Below are 22,245 nucleotides of genomic sequence, written 5' to 3' on the forward strand. Positions count from 1 at the left end.
ACCTTCCTTTGTATTTTTTTTTCATTATTTCCCTGGATATCCTTGATCCTTTGTTCTTCCAGATGAACTTTGTTATGGTTTTTTCTAAATCAGTAAAAAAAAATTTTGGAAGTTCAATGGGTATGGCACTAAATAGATAAATGAGTTTGGGTTATACTTTAATTTTTTAAATGATATAATCATATATATTTCAACAATGTATCCTCTTAGCACTTACTGTGGTGTTTGGTATAAGAAACTATTTTGAACCTAATGTGTTTGGGGTGTTTTTTTTTTTCACTTTTTGTTTTGGACTGGGTCAATGATTTCATTAGTGTAGAGAAAACTCTTAAGAAAATTCCTTTTACTAAGGCAGAATAACATCTGGTTTCAAACGTGTAATTTTAGAGAGTTGACTTGGTCATTCAGAGGGTAAGTTTCTTGCCTAAGATTATAACTAGGCAGTATAAGTCAGAGGAGGGTTTCAATACAGCCTTAGGTTCCTAATTACGAGGCCACTTTGCCTCTGCTTTTCAACTGGTTGAGAAGATTTTGTTGAATTGGAAGTACCTTACCTCAAGGATATGATTTATCAAAGACTATACTGTAATATTTGATTGCTTTAGATCATGCTGACCTGATATGATTCATTAAATAGCTTTTAAACAAGTATTAAATAGATAATTATTGGCTTATGGTATTCTTTGAGATCTAGTAATGTAAGAACCTCTTTATTCTTATTTGTAAAAATCCTCTAATATTCTCAGCCTTTTTTTCCTCTGAATGAAGTATGTTATTTGAATTAATTCTATAAAGAAACACCCATGGTGGTTTGGTATGACATTATATCTGTAAAGTAATTGAGGTAATAATATAGTTTTATTATATTGACATGGTTCGACCAGGAAAAATTAATATCTCTTCAGTTGTTTAAATTTTCATCTTCCATAAAGAGTGGTTTTAGTTGTACTTATATAAGTCCTGAGTATTTCTTTGTAGATACTCTTAACAGATCTGTGATCTCATTGAAAGTTGCCTGCATTATTGGAGATCACAGTTCCTCTCTACCTGTTCATTATTTTGCCATGGTCTCTCATAATTTTGCCATAGCATGTTAGATGCTTTCCTAATTTTCTACTGGCACGAGCAGTGGAGTACTCTTCCTGTCTACCTGTCATCACTTGTGATGTGACCAGTTCTTCTCATATATTTCATCAATGATTTTTTACATTTTTGTTCTTCATTAGAGTTTCTCTTTGGTTGTATAATGTAGTCAGTTCATAACAAATATGCAGCCTTCCATTGCTGTGCATATGATATTAATTTTTAATTCTTTTGAGGCTGTTGAATTACATGTAGCCTTGTAGCAACACTGATAGAATATTTCTATTAAAAAGATGAGTCTTGGAAGCTTGGGAGCAATTATTGAACTTGACCGTTTCCCTAAGGCAATGCATTCTCCATTCCTTCTCTTTTTCAAGCCTTGGCCCACCTTCTTGTCTGTATGTCCAGTTATATGGGCTCACAAATAAGCTATATAATTGTCCATCTAAGTGCATGTTATATTTTTGGCTATTGACATTTTTCATCTACTACATCTATCTGTGAATATTTGTGCCAAACTTTTTTGAATAATTAAAACCATTTTTTCAGGAGGCTCCTCTATGTTCTGGAGCGTGATATAAAATAAGCAAATTATCATGGGATTTTTTCTTTTACTGTGGGAAACATCTCTGGCAAGTATATATTTCCCTGTTAACTTTTGATTGGATGGTCATTGAGTGGGGATATTTCTATTTTTCTATCCTTCAAGGAATCTTGAAAAATTTTAAAGTTTGGACAGGAGATAACCTTGTAGTAAAATAGCCTGTTGGTCAATTGTTCTATCAAACCAAATACTTTTTCATAATTAACAAATAATAAGTGTAGTGGGATCTTTGTTCTCTGTATCTTAGTTGATTATGAAATGGCAAACATGTGGTTCATTGTTGAATATCATTTATGAAAGCCTGATTATTCCCTATGTGAATTCCTTCTTCAAGGATGTTTTCAATTTTATTTAAATAGCCTTCAGAAAATCATGTATTGATGAGTAGACAAATGGTTAATAGTTATTACCATTCTTTTGGTTGTCTTTTTTGGAGGGTCCTAAGCCCTAGGATTTTTCCATATCTCTGGAATCTTCCCCTTTTTTAGATACCTTATACTGGCCATTCAGCAATAGTGTTGCTTCTAGCACAGATCACTTCTATATATTGTTGATCTGGTCTGGTTGCTTTCCCTACCTTCCTTCAAGTGCCATTTCTTTATTGTTTATACATTTGGTACTGAGTGTCAGTACCACTATCTTTATTGGAGAAAATTGTTAAAAATTTTTTTTAACCTATATTTTGTTTTCTTTTATGTAGTGGCCCCCTTTCCATTTTTATCTTTAAAATTCATACAATATGAAGGTATTTTGAAGGAAATTTCCTTTTTTATCTCCACTTGCTATATTTTGTTAGTGGTATGCAGAAAATCTGGTAATTTTTGTGGACATATTTTGCTATTTTACTGAAGTTACAAATTGTTTTACATATTTTTGAGTATTTTTGTCTTATTGCTTATTAAATTAAAAATAATTTTTTTTCTTGTCTTCTCTAACAGTTATCATCTTCCCTTTTTGTCAATTTCTCTTATCTGTTAATTCCTTTCTTATTGCCTATTACCTTATATTTCTCTTAATTAGCAACATATTTCTTCTTGTGCCAGGAATTTTCTCCCACTTGCTTGTATTTTAAGATTTTCTACTAAAGATTTTAGGCAAAGGTCCCCTTTGATCTTTGTTTTGAACTTGTTTTGGCTATGCAATTGCAAGACTTGTCATTTATGTCCTTTAATGCTGAACTCAGGGTGAGACTGGAGGGTGATAAGAAGCCATGGTTTGCTCTCATTACACAGCTTGGTGTTAGGTGGTGAGCAATCCTGTCAAAATAGCTTCTGTTCCCTTTCACATTATTGGCCTGGGACATTGAGGAAGGAATGATCTTGAATAGGGCCAGTGAACCTTGGATCTAAGTATTTTTGTCATTCCTCTAGTGCTTGGTGCCATAGCTGAGCAGAGATGCTAGTGGTCTCCAGTTTATATCTTCTTATTTCTCTCCTGAACTGACACACTCATAGTTGCCGGTTCTACCTTTTTACAGCCTTGGATGAGGTAGTTGGTCCCAGACCTTGTGATCCTGCCTGAAATTCCTGGATGGAATTCTGTGAAATGTTCCCATCACTGTTTTCTGGATGGAGTGGCTAAGTCTAGGCTCTGATCCTTGTGGCATTCACTGAGTAGGAAAGAACCAATTCCAGAAAGACTCTTTGTGGCAAAGCTCCATTCATTTACAAGAATATTTATTGAGGGGGCAGCTGGGTAGCTCAGTGGATTGAGAACCAAGCCTAGAGATGGGAGGTCCTAGGTTCAAATGTGGCCTCAGCCACTTCCTACCTGTGTGACCCTGGACAAGTCACTTAACCCCCATTGCCTAGCCCTTACCACTCTTCTGCCTTGGAGCCAATACACAGTATTGACTCCAAGACGGAAGGTAAGGGTTTAAAAAAAAAAAAAGAATATTTATTGACCTTTGTTTTAGGAAGGAGCTTAAGGTTCTTAAAAAAGCAGTGAACCAATTTCAAGGACAACCCATCCCACCCTTTTGTGTTCATTGCCAATCAATTTGCAGTGGCTATGTGTACACTGATGAACCAGATTGTACAATTATATATCAGAGATCACACAACAGATACTCTTTAGCTCCTTCATTTTTCATGTGTGGGCAGTTAGATTAAACTCTTCTGAATGCTTTTGCATCTCCTTTTGGGGACACAGTATCATCAACAGACCCATGAAAGAAAACTAAATACATAACATTTAAAAAAAATCTATTTTCTTGATGCCTTTTATCTTTGCATAAATATTAGGCTGGAAAAAAACCCCCTCCCTTTCCCTTACCCCAAACTCCCATTGTAGTGTCCCCTTTAGTGTAATAAAGAAAAGCATTTAAGCAAAAAATTAGATGTAGTAATGCATTTGACAATGTATATAGCACATCATAGTTTCCTACTAAGAGGACTCATGTTTCTTTATCTAGTCTCTATATAAAATGTTAAGCAGTTGTCTTGAGAGTAATCATTATTTAGAAAGTTGATTTACTTGTTTAGTCAAGAAAATGAAACTGAAGACATAAGAATTACATCTCTACAAGAATAAACATTTGGCCAAATTTTGCTACCATAATGAGGTGGTTTTCAAATTGTGTGACTGGGATTTGCCTTTTTAATGTAAATATGTGGGGATCTTCAGGTGAAATCTTTTTTGCAATAAATACTTAAAATTATCTTTATGAAATTTTCAGGTGTGAAAGCAAAATGGCAGGAAACAGCCTTGTCCTACCAATTGTTCTTTGGGGCCGTAAAGCACCGACACACTGCATCTCAGCTGTGCTTTTAATGGATGATGGAGCTACGATTGTAACAGGGTGTCATGATGGACAAATATGCCTCTGGGACCTTTCCTTAGAACTGGAAGTAAGTATATGAGATATCTTGTAGTTTTTAGACATAGGTATCTTCTCAGGTGATATTTTTTTTATAAAAAACAATAGTTGCTTCTACTGCTAATTAAAAAACAATATTGTTAATTCTTATTTCATTACCCTCCTTGCAAAGGTGTTTTGCAATAAAAGATGACCTAGCAATTGCTTAAATATAGTTGTAATTTCTATTTTGTTTTCTCTATTCTAAATCTTAATTGAAGACCAATATTATTCCATGTATATTAGTCATATATAGGAATTGACCATGGGGGAAAAAACAAATGAAGAATGGTAAGTTATTATTATACTAGAATATCTTTTTTCAAATTGTTGGATCTGACAGTTTAACCATTCTACTGTCTACCTTTTAGTTCTTTCCGTGATCATGAGTTTTTACTGCATTGTGGAGATGGTCTTAAAGAAACCAATTTTGAGATTCATTAGCTACTCATTAATTTTTATAGGAAGAGGACTTGAAAATTACTGAGGATTAAATTGGGTATCAAAATTTCCATCTTTATCACAAATGACTGAAAAATGACTACTTTAAAAAAAGTAAAATGAAATGGCATCCTTCTTAAAAAAAGTATATAAATGAGAGCAATGGTTATAGATCATTCACCTTGTTTTTTATTTTCTAGAAATAGTCAAGCAGTCAATGAAAAAATATTTAATAAAAGCAAAAGAAATGAGGAAGTAATTTCCTTCAATAATAAATGACTAGACACAAATAAGAGGACTTTGATTTGAGTGTCCACATGGCATTATTTCAAAGTTAGGAAAATATTTTTACATTAAAATTGTCTTTATTGTGAATTTAAATATCAACAGACATGAATGTGATTATATGATGTGTGTCTCTCATAAAATGATGATATTTTTGATGCTCATGAAAGTGATCATAGTAGGAATATCCTGCATGTTAACTTGCTGCAGCTGTATTTTCAAGGTTGGTCAGTCTTGTGCTATAGCTGTGGGGAATTGTGGAAATGTATGTGTTGTATAAACACAGAAATGAGTGACTTATTTAGAATATTTTTAAAAATTCAGTTTCATGTGAAGTCATACCAATTTCAAAATAATACTGTATACAAATAAAGACCTGAGTAAGAATTTTTTACAAATTAGAAAAAAATTTTGAAGAAATTAGAAAAGATATTCACTATGATTTATGGATCATTAGTAGGACTAATAAAAATGTTGGTAGTTAATTAATCTCTGTGTTTTAGTGAAAAGAGGGCTAGATTTAGAATCAGAGCATATGGGTTTACACTCTAGTTTTGTCATTTTTACTTGTTTCATATGATGTTGGGGTGAGAAGGATTCCTTTTTTGGCCTCGTTTCTTCATTTGTAAAATGGGGATATTGAACTTGATTTCTAAGGTTTCTTCTAGCTCTAAGACCTATAGTTTTAAAGATTTGGTTTATTCAAATAGAAAACTCAAGAAGATGACTTGATTTAAATTTAAATTGACAAATGGTCACTAGTGAGGCAATATGGTATTTTCTGTATGGTTTTAAAGCCAAATTGTGATGTGGAAAATTTGTAGTATCTGTGAAATAGAAAATCCACATACCAAAATCACAAGTAAATGAGGTGTTGATTTCTTTTTCATACCAGCAAGGCATAGTTAATGTAGAATTTGTTTCACAAGGTCAAGCTATCACTTGGAACTAGGAGGAAGCATTTGAGAGAAACTGTATGATGAAGAGTGACTTTGCACAATGAGAATGCTCTGGCTCACAGGATGCATTCTGTGAAAAAGCATTTGAACAAAAATCTTATTATTCATCTTGATCACTCACTTGTTCATCAGACTTGGCTCTAAGTGATTCTTGGCTATTTTGAAAATTCAATTCGACCTTCAGAGGCTGAAGATTTGCTGCCATGGAAATATTCAGAATAATATGATGCAAGCTCTGAAAGCAGTTCCAGCAATGGTAGTATCATTAGTATTAAAATGTTGTGTCCCAAGGAAATGATTTAAAGGGGAAAAAAAGTCTCATTTGGATAGATAAATTTTGCTACATAAGCAAGAATTGCAACTCCTCCTACCCTCCCCCAACACATGCATATAAAATATATAATCTGTATAAATTCATATATTATGTATAATTTTTCATCATCACACTTCATGCCATTATTAAGTTGGTAGAAAACTCTTTAAGGTTATACCTAAGGTTTTAGTTATCAAGATTTCATTGACAGTGTAGGGTGATAATAAGTGATGATGATATATTCAATTGTGCCATGTATGAGGTTTTAATCTAGAATCAAGGTTATGCTTATCAAAATTTCTGATGATAATGGGAAAACCAAGTTGAAGTTACCTATTATTTAGGAAGATATCAATAAAATTTTAAGAGATCTTGACAGATTGGAAGCAAATGATTCCACAGATCAAAAGGGTGCTGCTTTTAAGACGTTAAGAAACACAATGTTAATATCAAATGTGGAAGATTGTGTCAGGGAAAGGAAGCATAATTTGGAGATCTTATGAGGATCAAGAGCTGGCTGTGAATCAGCAGTGCAGCATTATGGAAGAGGGGGATTAATGATTTACTAAAATGGAGAGAAAAGCATATGACTTTTATGACTTGGGTCTAACCTTTTTGCTTTACTGCTCTTTAGTAAGGCTTTGTGATTATATTTAGTTTTGAAAAAAAAAAAAGAGAGTCCAGGGAACACTGAAATGTCTAAAAGGTATGGAAAACCAGTTCTTTGAGAAACAGTGAACACAAATAGAGTTTAGGGAAGATTAAGCATGCTTTTTTGTTGTATTTAGTATATGAAAATTAGATGATAGGTGAAAATAAGTTTTTACATGAAAGACCAATAAGATGCTCTCCCCCACCAGAGATTATGAATAAAATTCTTAAAATTGTGATTGTGTTATCTCATCTATGACTGCTTTAAAAGAATTGAAAGATAGACTTAGGACATTTAAACTCCTATATATTACATTGTATTCTATAGGGAGGAACAAAAAACTTGGCCTGTGCTCAAGACAGGAATGAAAATGACTTAAATCACATTATGGATGTAGTACTCACAGTTTTGTCTACAACAAAGGTGGTACTATTAACACTTTTGGGATAGTAATGGTGTGTGTACAGTGTTAATCATCCTCCTGTATTGCCATTCTTTTATTTTTCCCCATTTTCTTTTCATTCTTGGTCAGCTAGTGGGCAGATATATGTAATTTCTAAATTGTGGTTTTTGATATTCAAAGATAATGCCGGTGGAAGTGACTGTGTAAATGATTGAAGAGATCAGTTTGTGATAGTTTTTATGTATATTTCATGTATGACATTTAATGACCCTGGACTTTATTTTTACTTGTTTTTCCTCTAAGCCTTTTAATTTCCCTCTAACTCTAACCCCTGAACAAGGAGAAAGAGGAACTGATTTCTACTTGCTTTATGGAAGGGGTTTAAACTTTTACTTGTCAGTTGTTTATGTTGATACTGATCCAGTGAATTTTTAGGGATTTTCAATTTCAGCTTTTCTCATTCAAGAATCAACTGACTTTTTGTTTCCTTGGTAACAGAGGTTTGCTAAATTTCTTATTTGTGGTTTCCGGTTATTGACAGTTGATTACTGTAAAAGTCTCTACATTCTTGTGATTGGAAATCATGTGATTTGGAAGTTGAAAGGGAAATTAAGAATTAATCCTAACATTATCGAATATACAAGTCTTATTTGTATCATTCAGTGTGAGGTTACTACTTCCATTGATAAGGAAGTTTATGCAGTGAGGTTGCATAATAGTTAGAGCACTTGCCATGGAGGCAGAAAGACCTGAGTTCAAATCCAGCTGCAGATAGTTAGTAACTTTTTGATCCTATGCAAGGCACTTAACCTCTCTTCTGTCTCAGTTTCCTTAGCTGTAAAATGCAGATAATAATATCACCTATCTCATAGGATTGTTAGGATGACTAAATGAGACAATATTTGTAAAGTGCTTAGCACAATGCTTGACATATAGTAGATGGTTAATAAATGCTTATTTCCTTATCTTAAAATTTCTGACACAGCCTATCACATTGTTATCTCTAATTAGACAGTTCTTTTTTATATTGACTTGAAATTTGCCTCACTCTAATTGGTATATGTTGTTCCTAGGACTAAACAAGGCATAATGGGTAGACTTAGAGTAGACTCTAGATTTGGAGTTTTACTTCTGCCTTAGACTTTTACTTGCTGTGTGATTTTAGGCAAGTCACTTATTTTTTCTAAGCCTCAATTTCCTCAACCATATCCTTACCTATTTAAAAAAATTGTTATGACATTTAAATGATACTAATTATGTAAAGTTAGCCAATAAACATTATTCACTAATTATGTGCCAGACTCTGGTAAATGTTGGACATAAAAATAAAGGCAAAAGTATCATTCTTGCTTGGAAAAGTGTGCATTCTAATGGAGACAGTTTACAAATAACTATTTACATATAATGTATGTGCAGAGAATTGATGGAAAGCAATGTTGAAGGGAAGGTATAGGGCCTGAGAAAATCCTGTCAAACTGATTCTAGAAGAAAACTAGTGGGAGGTAAGGAGGAACAGCTTTCCAGGCATGGAAAATAGTTAGTGAAAGACACAGAGATGGGAGTTGTGAGAAACAGTAATTAGTGCCTGAAGGTGAGCCAAGTTAAAAATGGAAAGTCAGGAAGCAGTCTAGTTGAGGAAGTCTTTACCAAATAGAGGATTTTCTATTTGATTTTGGAGGTAATAAGGGAACCAGTGGAGTTTTAATACAGGGATGGAACCTACCTGTTAGGAAAAATCACTTTGGCGGCTGAGAGGATGATGGAGAGGAGACTTACAAGAGAGATCTCAAGCTGCAAATAACCCTGAATTGACAGCTAGTGAGGTTTGAGGATACTGAGGTTGGTAGTATCCTTGATGTTAATATGAATGAGTACTGGGTAGAGCTGAGTGTTTAGGGGAAGGAGGAGATGAGTTTTGTTTAGGATATGTTGAATTTGAGATGTCTATGAGATATCCAGCTTGAGATATCTAATGGTCATTGTAGGATTAGAGCTATAGATAGATTTTCAAATCATCTGCATAAAGATGATAAGATTACCAAGTGAGATAATATGGAGGGTAAAGAGAAGAGGGCAAACCTCAAAATAAAAATCTCAGTTATTATTATTAAATTGAACTTTTCTGATATTTGAATATAATTATCTTTTAATAAAATTTCCTCTTTCCAAGGTTAAATGTACCTAGTTCTTTCATCTATTCCTTAGGAGTTGTTTCTATAATCTTTACTTTCTATTCACCCATCTCTGAATGTAATCTTATTTGCTAGTTACTCCTTAAAATGGACTGAATTTAAACAGGTTTTTTCCACTGTCTGTCTAGACTACTGTACATTGGAATTTTTAACTTCTTTAATTCGAATACTACACTTATTTATTTATTCATTCATTTTATTTATTTTTAGTAGCCCATACCTTCCATCTTAGAATCAATACTTGTCTTGGTTCCAAGGCAGAAGAGTGATAAGGGCTAGGCAATGGGGGTTAAGTGACTTGTCCAGGGTCACACAGCTAGGAAGTGTCCGAGAACAGATTTGAACCCAGGATCTTTCTGTCTCTATGCCTGGCTCTCAATCCTATACTGTTTTTTTGTTGTTTTTTTAACAAAGCCTCATGTTGTTTGTGATTATAGCATTATTGATTTTGTGGTGAGTTAACATTCTGCATGAGAATTGGTAATCTTTATTTAAGAGTTTATATTACAGCAGTAAAACAATTTAAAAACAGTAGTAGAAAGATAAGATCCTTATGAGGTTTAATTTAAATAAGTATAATAATTTAAAACTGACAATCATATTGTGTTTTAAGATTTTCAGTGTGCTTAACCTACATTATGTCACTGGTTTCTCCTAACAATGAAGGTAAATCTCACACCCCGTTTTTAACCCCATTTTGTGATTAAGAAATGGTCAGTGATCTCTCTCAGTGATCAAAGGCAAATTCATTCAGCATCTCGATTATTAAACACCAATTTGCAAGCTCATTATTAAGCCTTCTTCAAGGCATCTCTAAATGGGGTTACCTAATGGGGAGGTGGGCCAAAATTCTCTAGTCCCTCCTAAATCCCTCTCACGAAGATGGGAAAATTACATACTTGATCATGAGATTCTATTATCTAGCTGAAAAAATCAGGTTGTCTGGTTAGGAGTGATTCTTTATTCACCCCAATGGGGACTCAGGGATTCTACCAGGTTGTCCCCCAGACTTATTTGGTCTAAACTAGGTTCTGTTTACCAGACAAAATGAAACTTCAATTCTCAATCTTAAATATCCCCATTTTTAGCAGTCATTCTAAGGCAGAGAGAATTCTTAGAACTGTTAGGACAAAGGAATGAGGAAAGAGGCTTGAAAAATATTGGGCCCCTTTAGAAATTAAACAATGTAGAATTAAGAATAAATTTTCTCATTGTCTACCTCATAAAGGATTTTGTGGCCAGAGTTGATAGAAGAGAGAACATCTACATTTATGTAGGGAAGTGGTTTATTTCGTATGTTGTGATGTGAAGCCTAGGATTCCATTAACATTCCTTAGGGAACATATTGGCCACATTTTGAACTTTTTTCCTTTTTGGGGATATTGAACATTTTGGCTTCTTTACAGCCTCTTTTTACTAATGTTGTGACTTCCTTTCTTTGCCTTTGTTTCTTCATCTGAAGATAATACTACTAATATTATCTATCTGATAGGAAAATCTTGAAATAACTTTGTAAACCTTAAAACAGTATGTAAATATGAGTTGTTATATCCTTTAAATCTTTTTTTTTAACTGTTACTTTCCATCTTAGAATCAATAAAGTTTATTGGTTCCAAGGCAGAAGAGCAGTAAAGGCTAGGCAATGAGGGTCAAGTGATTTTCCTAAGGTCACACAGCTGGGAATTATCTGATTTCAACTAACTCCTGATTATTGTGAACCAGCTATGTGATATTAAACAAGGCATTTTCTCAGACTAGATTTCAGTTTTTTCAACTATAAAATGAGTTAGGTCAAATGATCTTTCACCTACCTTTCTTTACAGTTGTTTTTATGTTTACCTTTTCCATCGTTCTATGTTCTTTTTTCCTTCAAAATTTACTATGAAATGTCAGGAAAAACATATAACCTTTATTTTTCAGTAGAAGTGTGGAAGGGAGAGAGATAATGAAGGAAATACAAGGACTGGATTTTGCAGTGTTTTCTCATGAAAGAAGGAGATAGAACTTTGGCTGCCAACTAGGGATGGGAATAGAATCTTCAGCTAAGAAAAGAAAGTGAACAGTTGGGGTTACACTCCTCTTTCCTTCTGAACTGAGGAGGAAAGGAGCAAATCTCACTGAGCTTATCTGGCTAAAAATCCTTTGTTGAACTGAAGAGATCCAGACTAACCATCTCTCTTTATAGTTATTGGATAGAGATTTTTTTTTTCCTTTTGGGGAAGGCAATAGCCTATCCATCAGAAGATTACCTTCAAAAGCTATATCTCTGTCTCAAAAAAATACATCATCTTGAATACACAAAGATCTTAAGGTCTTCTGGGACTTAGTTCCTAGATCTGAGCTTCAACCCCTGAGAAACCTTAGATGGATTAGGGACTTCCTGTTCCCTTCTTTCCTAACCTACTAAAACAAACCTATCCCCTAATAAATAGATCTTTTAACTTACTGAGGAACCAGACATCTTCAATGTACTAAAGGGATCATAGATAACAATCAACTAAAGAAGAGAATAGTAACAGAGATTGAAAGGGATTTTCTCTTACCCTTCAGCTCTGGTCAGAGATCCAATTCCATATTCTCTGGGACAGCTCTGCCTGAGAGGGAAGTGGTGTTCCTCTTTATCTGTTCCCCCCCTCTCAGTTACCTGTCAAACTTTGGTTCCTGATCCCCTCCTAGTACAAAGTGAGAGACAGCTTGATATAATAGATAGAAAGCAAGCTTTAGAGCCCAGATGACTTGCATTCAAGTCTACCTCTGTTACATAATGACAGTATGACTTAGAGGTAAATCACATAACCTCTCTACCTTTTAGCAACTTTCTAAGACTTTTAAGTTGCCAAGTTGGTAATATTTGACAGTAGCAGGTGTTCTTCACTCTTTAGACATTCTTTGTAACAATGAAATCATAAGGCCCTAGATTCTACAAATTTAAGTAGAAACTTAAGTTGACATAACATTCTTAGAAAACGAGTGAGATGTTTACTGTAAAATTAAAAATAAGATAAGACTGGGCTTGTCATTTTTTTGGTATAGGGAACTTAGGGAATCAAACAGTCAATAAAACTTTTATTAAATACTGACTGTATGCCTGCAGTGTGCTAAGTGTGAAGGATAGAAATTAAAATAAAAGAAAAATAGGCCCTGACCTCCAGGAATTTATAATCTAATAGGGTAAGATAATATACCAATGAAGTTGTGAAAAGGGGAAAGGAAACGACTTGCTAGGGGACACAGTGGTAAAAGCAGAGAAGTCTGCAGGTGGTGTATCCAGTTGGGAGATGGGGAAATATCTATGCCAAGTTCCCTATTTTAAAAGGAGGTTTTGAATTTATAACTGCCTTTCAGTCAGAGAGGCAAAAGATGTTGAGATGTGAGTTCCAAGGCTGATTCAATTGTTTTGGATGATAAAGTTTTCCTAATGTTGAGATTCCTGGGGTATGGTATGGAAGTCAAAGCATTCTGAAAGTAGTATAGCAAGGTGACAAATGAGAAAAAGAAAACACCTGCCAATGCAGATTACAAACTTAGTCTCAGAGTGCATAAGTGATTAGCCCCAGGGTGACATGACCAATGTGCCAGAAACAGGATTTCTATTCAGGTCTTCTTGGCTCTAAGACTGGATTTTTATGCACCATATGTTCCCTGTAAAATTAAAAATGAATGGGAAAATTTGGCAAATGGGTTGGCAACAGCTATCCTTTACATTTGACGTTTTGGATAAATAAAGCAATTTTATAGACCAAAAAGAGACTACTATCATTATTATGATGATAATCTCGCATCTTACTGATAGTTTCATATTGTCATAGAGCTATAATTTATTTGAGAGCCTTCTGTTAGATTCTCAGTTTTTGGAATTCATTGGAGATCATGTAACTTTTTCCTTTCCTCACTTTTATTGCTATTATTATTAGCATTACTATTGTTCAATCATGAATGATCTTTGGGACCACTTTTGAGGTTTTATTGGCAAACATAGTGGAATGGTTTGGCATTTCCTTCTCTAACTCATTTTACAAATGAGGAAACTGAGGCTAACAGGATTAAGTGACTTGCCCAGGGTCACACATCTAGAAAGTGCCTGAGGTCAGGTCTTAACTCAGGAAGATTTCTTCCTGATTATAGTCCTGTCACTCTTTCTACTGTGCTACTTTGCTGCCTGTTAGTAGTATATTGTTGAGATGGAGCTACTTGAGAGCAGAGACTATCTCTTGCTTGTCTTTGGGTCCTCAGTGCTTACTTAGCACAGTGACTGGCACATAGTAGGTGCTTGATAAATGCTTGTTTCTTGAGACTTCAGTCCCAGAATGTTGTAGGGTCTTTCCCATTTGGATAGAACTAGTTATTAGAAGAACTGGAACAGGGTCCCAAGTGTCTGGATTCCTTGTGTAGTAATTTTCCCACTCTATTTTATGCTCATTTTATTGGATGTTGTGCTATCTTAGGTAGCAGAATTTGGTAAAAATTCCTGTTTCCTTGTTGCTACATCTGTGACATCGATTTACTCTTATTTATACTGATGTATGTGCTTTAATCAAATTTAATAAAATGTGATTTGTGAGCTTTACTTTGTGTTAGCTCTGCTAGCAATCTAACAAGATCTCTTATGTTTTCACTTATAAGGCTCATCCTTTAAAGTGTTAGCCAATACTTTTGTCATTTTTGTCACATTGAAATTGGAAGACCTTGTGCATCAGAAATGTAGTTTAATACAGTTTAGGGCTTTTTTGAGTTTGATTATAGATAATAGAGTAATATTATACCTATTATAAAACTTTGCCCTTTTTTAAATAGGGAGCTTGTTATTATGACTCTTAAAGTCATACTTTTGTGGGATAAGCATTGGTCATTTTGAACTGGCTCGGGTTGGATAAAGCCTCAGTTTAATTTAGATTTGTGGATGATTATGTTTTCACAAAGTTAATGAATATGGTATTGCTTTAATGTTTTTCTTTTTACTTTTTTGAATTTGCTATATTTTAAAATTCCTACTTTTCCATTCTTTTTTTCTCCCTGAAAGTGTATGAAGCTGAGAATACTTGATTTAAGACCATGAAGCTAACTTTTTTTTAATCCTTACCTCCTTTTTTTTGAATTAATTTATTTAGTCAATTTAGAACATTACAAGAATCACATTATTTCCCTCCCTCCCCTCACCCCATCTTTTCTGCAGTCGACGAACAATTTCATTCAGTATTACATGTGTCCTTGATCAGAACCTATTTCCATGTTGATGGTGTTGGCACTAAGATGTTCATTTAGAGTCTACATCCCCAGCCATATCCCCTTGACTCATGTTTTCAAGCAGTTGTTTTTCTTCTGTGTTTCTACTCCCACAGTTTTCCTCTGAATGTGGATAATGTTTTTTCTTGTAGATCCCTTCGGGGTTGTTCAGGATCACTGCATTACCACTAAGTCCATTACATTCTATTGTACCACAGTGTATCAGTCTCTGTGTATACCATGTTCTTCTGATTCTGTTTCTTTCACTCTGTATCAATTCCTGGAGGTCATTCCAGTTCCCATCGAATTCCTCCACTTTATTATTCCTTTGAGCACAATAGTATTCCATCACCAACATATACCACAATTTGTTCAGCCATTTCCCCAATTGAAAGGCATCTCCTCGTTTTCCAATTTTTTGCCACCACAAAGAGTGCAGCTATGAATATTTTTGTACATGTCTTTTCCCTTATTATCTCTTTGGGGTACAAACCCAGGAGTGCTATGGCTAGATCAAAGGGCAGACAGTCTTTTATCGCCCTTTGGGCATAGTTCCAAATTGCCCTCTAGAATGGTTGGATCAATTCACAACTCCACCAGCAATGCATTAATGTCCCAACTTTGCCACACCCCCTCCAGCATTCATTACTTTCCTTTGCTGTCTTGTGAGCCAATCTGCTAGGTGTGAGGGGATACCTCAGAATTGTTTTGATTTGCATCTCTCTGATTATTAGAGATTTAGAGCACTTTTTCATTTGCTTATTAATAGTTTTGATTTCTTTGGCTGAGAACTGCCTGTTCATGTCCCTTGCCCATTTATCAATTGGAGAATGGCTTGATTTTTTGTACAATTGGTTTAGTTCTTTATAAATTTGAGCAATTAAACCTTTGTCAGAGGTTTTTGTTATGAAGATTGTTTCCCAATTTTTTATTTCTCTTCTAATTTTGGTTGCATTAGTTTTGTTTGTACAAAACCTTTTTAATTTCATGTAATCAGAATTATTGATTTTACATTTTGTGATTTTTTTTTTCTAGCTCTTGCTTGGTTTTAAAGTCTTTCCTTTCCCAAAGATCTGAAATGTATACTTTTCTGGGTTCACCTAATTTTCTTATAATTTCCTTCTTTATATTCAAGTCATTCACCCATTCTGAGTTTATCTTGGTGTAAGGTGTGAGATATTGATCCAAACCTAATCTCTCCCATACTATCTTCCAATTTTCCCAACAGTTTTTATCAAATAGTGGGTTTTGGTACCAAAAGCTGGGATCTTTGGGCTTGTCATAGACTGTCTTGCTGAGGTCACTTAACCCAAGTCTGTTCCACTGATCTTCCTTTCTGTCTCTTAGCCAGTACCATATTGTTTTGATGACCGCTGCTTTATAGTGTAGGTTGAGATCTGGGACTGCGAGACCTCCTTCCTTCATATTTTTTTTTCATGATTTCCCTGGATATCCTTGGTCTTTTGTTCTTCCAAATGAAGTTCTTTCTAATTCAGTAAAAAAGTTTTTTGGTAGTTCAATGGGTATGGCTCTAAATAAGTAAATTAATTTGGGTAGGATGGTCATTTTTATTATGTTAGCTTGTCCTACCCATGAGCATTTGATGTTTTTCCAGTTGTTTAGATCTAGTTTTAATTGTGTGGAGAGTGTTTTGTAGTTGTGTTCATATAGTTCCTGTGTTTGTCTTGACAGATAGAATCCCAAATATTTTATAATGTCTAGGGTGATTTAAATGGAATTTCTCTTTCTAATTCTTGCTGCTGAACTGGGTTGGAAATATATAGAAATGCTGATGACTTATGTGGGCTTTTTGATTGATTCTCTGGGGTTCTTTAAGTAGACCATCATATCATCTACAAAGAGTGATAGCTTGTTCTCCTCATTGCCTATTTTAATACCTTCAATTTCTTTTTCTTCTCTAATTGCTACAGGTAGTGTTTCTAGTACAATGTTAAATAATAGAGGTGATTATAGGCATCCTTGTTTCACTTCTGATCTTATTGGGAAGGCTTCTAGTTTATCTCCACTGTATTATGTTTTCTGATGGTTTTAGATATATACTGTTTATTATTTTTAGGAAAGGCCCTTCTATTCCTATGCTTTCTAGTATTTTCAATAGGAATGAGTATTGAATTTTGTCAAAGGCTTTTTCTGCATCTATTGAAATAATCATGTGATTTTTGTTGGTTTGCTTGTTAATGTGGTCAATTATGTGGATGGTTTTCCTAATATTGAACCATTCTTGCTTTCCTGGTATGAATCCTACCTGGTCATAGTGAATAACCCTAGTGATGACTTGCTGGAGTCTTTTTGCTAGTATTGTTTTTAAGATTTTTTACATCTACGTTCATTAAGGAGATTGGTCTATAGTTTTCTTTCTCTGTTTTTGACCTGCCTGGCTTTGGAATCAGTACCATATTTGTGTTGTAAAAGGAATTTGGTAGAACTCCTTCTTTGCTTATTCTGTCAAATAGTTTGTATAATATTGGGATAAATTGTTCTTTTAATGTTTGATAGAATTTATTTGTGAATCGAGCTAGACCTTGGGGATTTTTTCTTAGGGAGTTCTTTGATGGCTTGTTCAATTTCTTTTTCTGATATGGGGTTGTTTAGGTAGTCTATTTCTTCCTCTGTTAGTCTAGGCAATTTATATTTTTGTAGATATTTGTCCATATCACCTGACTGCCATTTTTATTACCATATAATTGGGCATAATAATTTTTAATGATTGCCTTAATTTCCTCTTCATTAGTGGTGAGGTCTCCCTTTTCATCTTGGATACTATCAATTTGGTTTACTTCTTTTTTTAATTAGATTGACCAGTACTTTGTCTATTTTATTTGTTTTTTCAAAGTACCAGCTTCTAGTCTTATTTATTAAAACAATAGTCCTTTGACTTTCTATTTTATTAATTTCTCCTTTGATTTTTTGGATCTATAATTTAGTATTCATCTGAAGATTTTTAATTTGTTCACTTTCTAGTTTTTTAATTTGCATGTCCAATTCATTGACCTCTTCCCTCTCTAATTTGTTAACATAGGAACTGAAGGGTAGGAATTTCCCCCAAGTACTGCTTTGTTTAATTTCCATTTAATTTTTGATTTGCCTCTCCATTTACCCTTACTAATTAATATTTTCATTGAATTGTGATCTGAGAAGGTTGCATTTATTATTTCTGCTCTTTTGCACTTGTTTGCAATGTTTTTAGTAAAAAATGTAGTAAATGGTGAATCTTTGTGAATGTACCATGTGTTGCTGAGGTGCATTCCTTTTTGTCCCTATTTATTTTTCTCTACATATCTAATAACTCATTGTTTCTAATATTTCATTCACTTCTCTTACCTCTTTCTTATTTATTTTTTGGTTTGATTTATCTAGTTCTGATAGAGGAAGGTTCAGGTCTCCCACTAGTATAGTTTTTCTATCTATTTCATCCTTGAGCTCCACTAGTTTCTCCTTTAGAAATTTGGATGCTATGCCATTTGGTGCATACATGTTGAGTACTGATATTTCCTCATTGTCCATACTGCCTTTTATCAGGATGTAATTACCTTCCCTATCTCTTTTAACTAGCTGGAGACTTAGAGCTCTGGGTGGGGGAGGAGTCCCAGGACCTTCCTTCTTTCTTCCTCTTAAACTGGAGTGTTCTTGAATTCTAGCTTTTGGGGGCGTACCTTTTAAGTTGAGTCTAGCAGGAGGGTTCCTTGGCATTGCCTTGTTGTTAGGTTTGATTTTCAATAAATTTCAAAATTTAGTTTGCAGTTGGTAAGGAAGGGTTTCAGAGGTCTGAACAGCTGCCTCTGCTGCCATCTGGACTCCGCTCTCTGTAATCCTTACTTTCTATCTTGGAATCAATACTAGATATTAGTTCCAAGGCAGATGTGGTAAGGGCAGGGTAGTGAGGGTCCAGTGACTTGCCCAAGGTCAAATAGCTAGGAAACCCAGAACCTCCTGTCTCTGCCTGGCTCTCAATTTACTGAGCCCCCTAGTTGCCTCCATGAAGCTAACTTGAGAAGTCCCTGGTTAGCATCTCTAGCTCTGAAATCCCAATACTTAGTCACATAGATTATGTTATAAGGAGGCTTTAGCTAATTCTTTTTCTCTCTCCTAAGCAGCTTTCATTATTAACCATAATTCTAACCAACTGCATAGGTAGCTTAAAAATTTAAATAAAAAATAGGAATTGCCTCCTTTATGTTTCTACATATGCAAATATATGTGTTTTAATTCATTTACTTTTATTCTAGATTAAACCTCGAGCTCTCTTATTTGGCCATACAGCTTCAATTACTTGTTTGTCCAAAGCTTGTGCTTCTAGTGACAGGCAGTATGTAGTGAGTGCATCTGAAAGTGGGTAAGTATTCTTTTATTCAATTTCTTATAAATATGACTGAACAGAATACCAGTTTATTAGTAAGGCTCATTCTTTTTCTTGGTGTTATATAAGCAGGCCAAATGTAAAGGAAAATATGAATTTCAGTCTCAAAGTTACAAGGAAGGGACTTTTGTTAATGATTGGGATGTCTGATTATTTTTCTATTCTTGTTTTTCCTCTGAGATCTCTAGGCACTTTGAAACTAAAGTATGTGAAGGGATTAATTTTCATAATACTTCTTGAGTTAGTGGACAAGCTTCAAATTATTCAGCCCTAATTATCCTTTGCTAGTATAAGTGCATTAATTAAATCCATTCATGCCTCATTCCCTTGTTATGCCAATCTGGTGTAGGAAATTATTCCCCAGGAAAGAAGCTAGAGCCTAGTTGGTGAAGCCATGGCACTTCTGCACAGCCAGCACAGTGGAAGCTGTTCCATTCTCTCTCCCAGTGCCTAAGGACATTTGCTGCATGCCCCACCCCTCCATTCAGCTGCCTGAAGCAAGCACTTTCTCCCTCAGAGCTCTCTGGTAATAGGGGCTCACAGACATCTTGAATTTGCCATCTGGGCACTGGAACTGGGAAAAGGTTTGCCTACCCTGGGCTAGAGGCTGGCTAGAGGTCCCACCAGTAGCTCATAGTTTCTTAAATACTTTTCGTAGTTCAGAAAATTTTATTGGCTTAAACCCTCAAAAATTATTTGTGAATAACTGGCAGCTTTGGATTTAAAGAGAATTATTTTTTATTGAACACAGTGTCTCCTTATTGATTTAGGAAGCAAAAAAATGAGATTTATTTTTCAACTGAAGGGTGTTAATTAATCTATTAGAACACGGTGCTTTTAAAATTGTGGTTTTTGTACAAAATTAAGCCCTACACACACCATTTTTATGGCATAGGATCAAGGACTATAACTTATTTTCATTAGTAGGAAGTTTTTGGTGAATAATTTATACCAGTACAAATTGGTATTGTTTTTGCAATTTAGAGGCCTAAAATTATCTAGAGCTGTGGTATCAAACTGAAATCAAGAGAGCCACTAAAACTACATAAGAATGCCTGTAGGCTTCAGATTGATTTAGAAAACTATACATGTTTATATATTTATTTTTTTAAATTGCTACACCAACATATTAAAACCAGATAGAAACTACATTTTAATCTAGTTTGAGCTGCCCTTGGAAGAGGGCCCCGTGCCTTTCAATGGTGTATGTTTGACACCAGTGATCTAGATTAACAGGGGTCCCCAAACTTTTTACACAGGGGCCCTGTTCACTGGCCCTGAGACTGTTGGGGGACCGGACTACAAAAACAAAACAAAACTATGAACAAATCTGTATACCACTGTCTGGGATAGCAGAGGCTGCACCGCTGGTTATGGTGGGTCTGTTACAGCTTTCACAGGCCTATCACTGCCACCACTATATGGGGCAGTGGTATACACAGAGCAGAATCCCCTCCCCAGATCGCTGCTCACCATGCTGATGTCTTCCATTGTGCAGCCACATAATCCTTTGCAAGGCACCTGGTTCTCCTTCAGTTACTCTCTGAACAAGGTGCCATGCAAAGGATTATGTCACAGGAATGTGCCCATGCATCTCTCACTGACCACCATTGAAAGAGGTGCCCCTTCTGGAAGTGCAGTGTGGGCTGGATAAATGGCCTCAGGGGGCCACATGTGGCCTGTGGGCTGTAGTTTGGGGACTCCTGGTCTAGAACATTGAGAGGCTAAGTGACTTTCCAGTCTCATACAATTAGTATGTGTCAGAAGGGTGATTGGATTTTTTCTAATTATGAAGCCAGATCACTAGCCATACTGCCTCTTTTGGACTCTGGGGATCTTGAATCTAGCCCTAGACCATATATAGCCTGGAGGAACCCAGAGAATCAGATCTGATTGGTTAAATTTATCTTACCAAAGTAAGCCTTTGGAAGATAGTATTAGGGTTTTCTTGGTGTCCTAGAGTGTGTCAGAGGATTTCACTGGTGCCTAGGAATAAATCCTCCAGCAGAATGCTTCTAAGATGAAGTAAGAATAAAAGACATGTTTTAGTAATGTGTTAAGTTGGGATCCTCAGAGCTAAATTTTATGACAGCTTTGAGAGGATAAGTGATGGCCAGGGTTCTTAATTATGTTTCCCCTCTGCACACTAACTCCTCTTGCCTAGAAGCCCATCAGTCACTTGGCTTTCTCTGATTTACTCTTTTCCCTTGGGGAATGGGAATGAATTGATAATTTTAGGCCCCTTCTCACCTCCCAGAGTTAGAGTGATTTCAGGAGATTGAAGCTTTGTCTACTTAATGTTTTGAAAACAATGACCCTGCAATGCAGAATGCTTTAATGATATTTTAAAATAATTTTAAATGTTTTTGGAAACTAACGAATATCACTATATCTAATTTAATTTGCTTGATATCAATACAATTTGTTTTTTAATAAATTTTAATACAAAAAATAACCTTTTAGTCACACCCACTTCAGTATCTTTCAGCATCCTTTTTTTGGTCATTCTCATTTAATTTTCATATTAAGTGGTCATTGAGTAGATTATATCCTAGTTTTGCTTTAAAAAAGTTTAGTTATTCATAATGGTATTTGCAGTTTTCCTTATATTGCTTATACCCATCAATTTTATTTTCACTCTAGCCTCACTGTAGCCACAAAGACTTTCAATTCACGATCCATAACTTTATTTTACTATTCTATTATTGGTCTATTAGTTTAAAAAATCATTTTGAAAATATACAAATAGCAATTTTATGGGAGGGGACATTTGAGGGCAGATTGTTTATATTCTAAACAATGGATGTTGGGGGTTAAAAGGTATGACTTTTGGACTTATGTATTTCTGGAGTGTT

At 34.8% G+C, this 22,245-nt stretch overlaps 1 protein-coding gene across 5 annotated transcripts in view; it reads left to right on the forward strand.

Moving 5' to 3' along the window:
• WDR7 (WD repeat domain 7) overlaps positions 1-22,245 on the forward strand; it is a 579,662-nt gene that overhangs the window by 28,308 nt on the left and 529,109 nt on the right. For all 5 annotated transcript variants that reach the window (XM_007487542.3, XM_001366509.4, XM_001366558.4 and 2 more), the window contains exons 2-3: positions 4,365-4,536; positions 19,260-19,366. In XM_007487542.3, the coding sequence (XP_007487604.1) occupies positions 4,378-4,536; positions 19,260-19,366 (266 nt within the window). In that variant the 5' untranslated portion in view covers positions 4,365-4,377. The remainder of the gene's footprint in view (positions 1-4,364; positions 4,537-19,259; positions 19,367-22,245) is intronic.

The sequence above is a fragment of the Monodelphis domestica genome, chromosome 3 (genome assembly GCF_027887165.1).
Source record: "Monodelphis domestica isolate mMonDom1 chromosome 3, mMonDom1.pri, whole genome shotgun sequence".
NCBI classification, from domain to species: Eukaryota; Metazoa; Chordata; class Mammalia; order Didelphimorphia; family Didelphidae; genus Monodelphis; species Monodelphis domestica.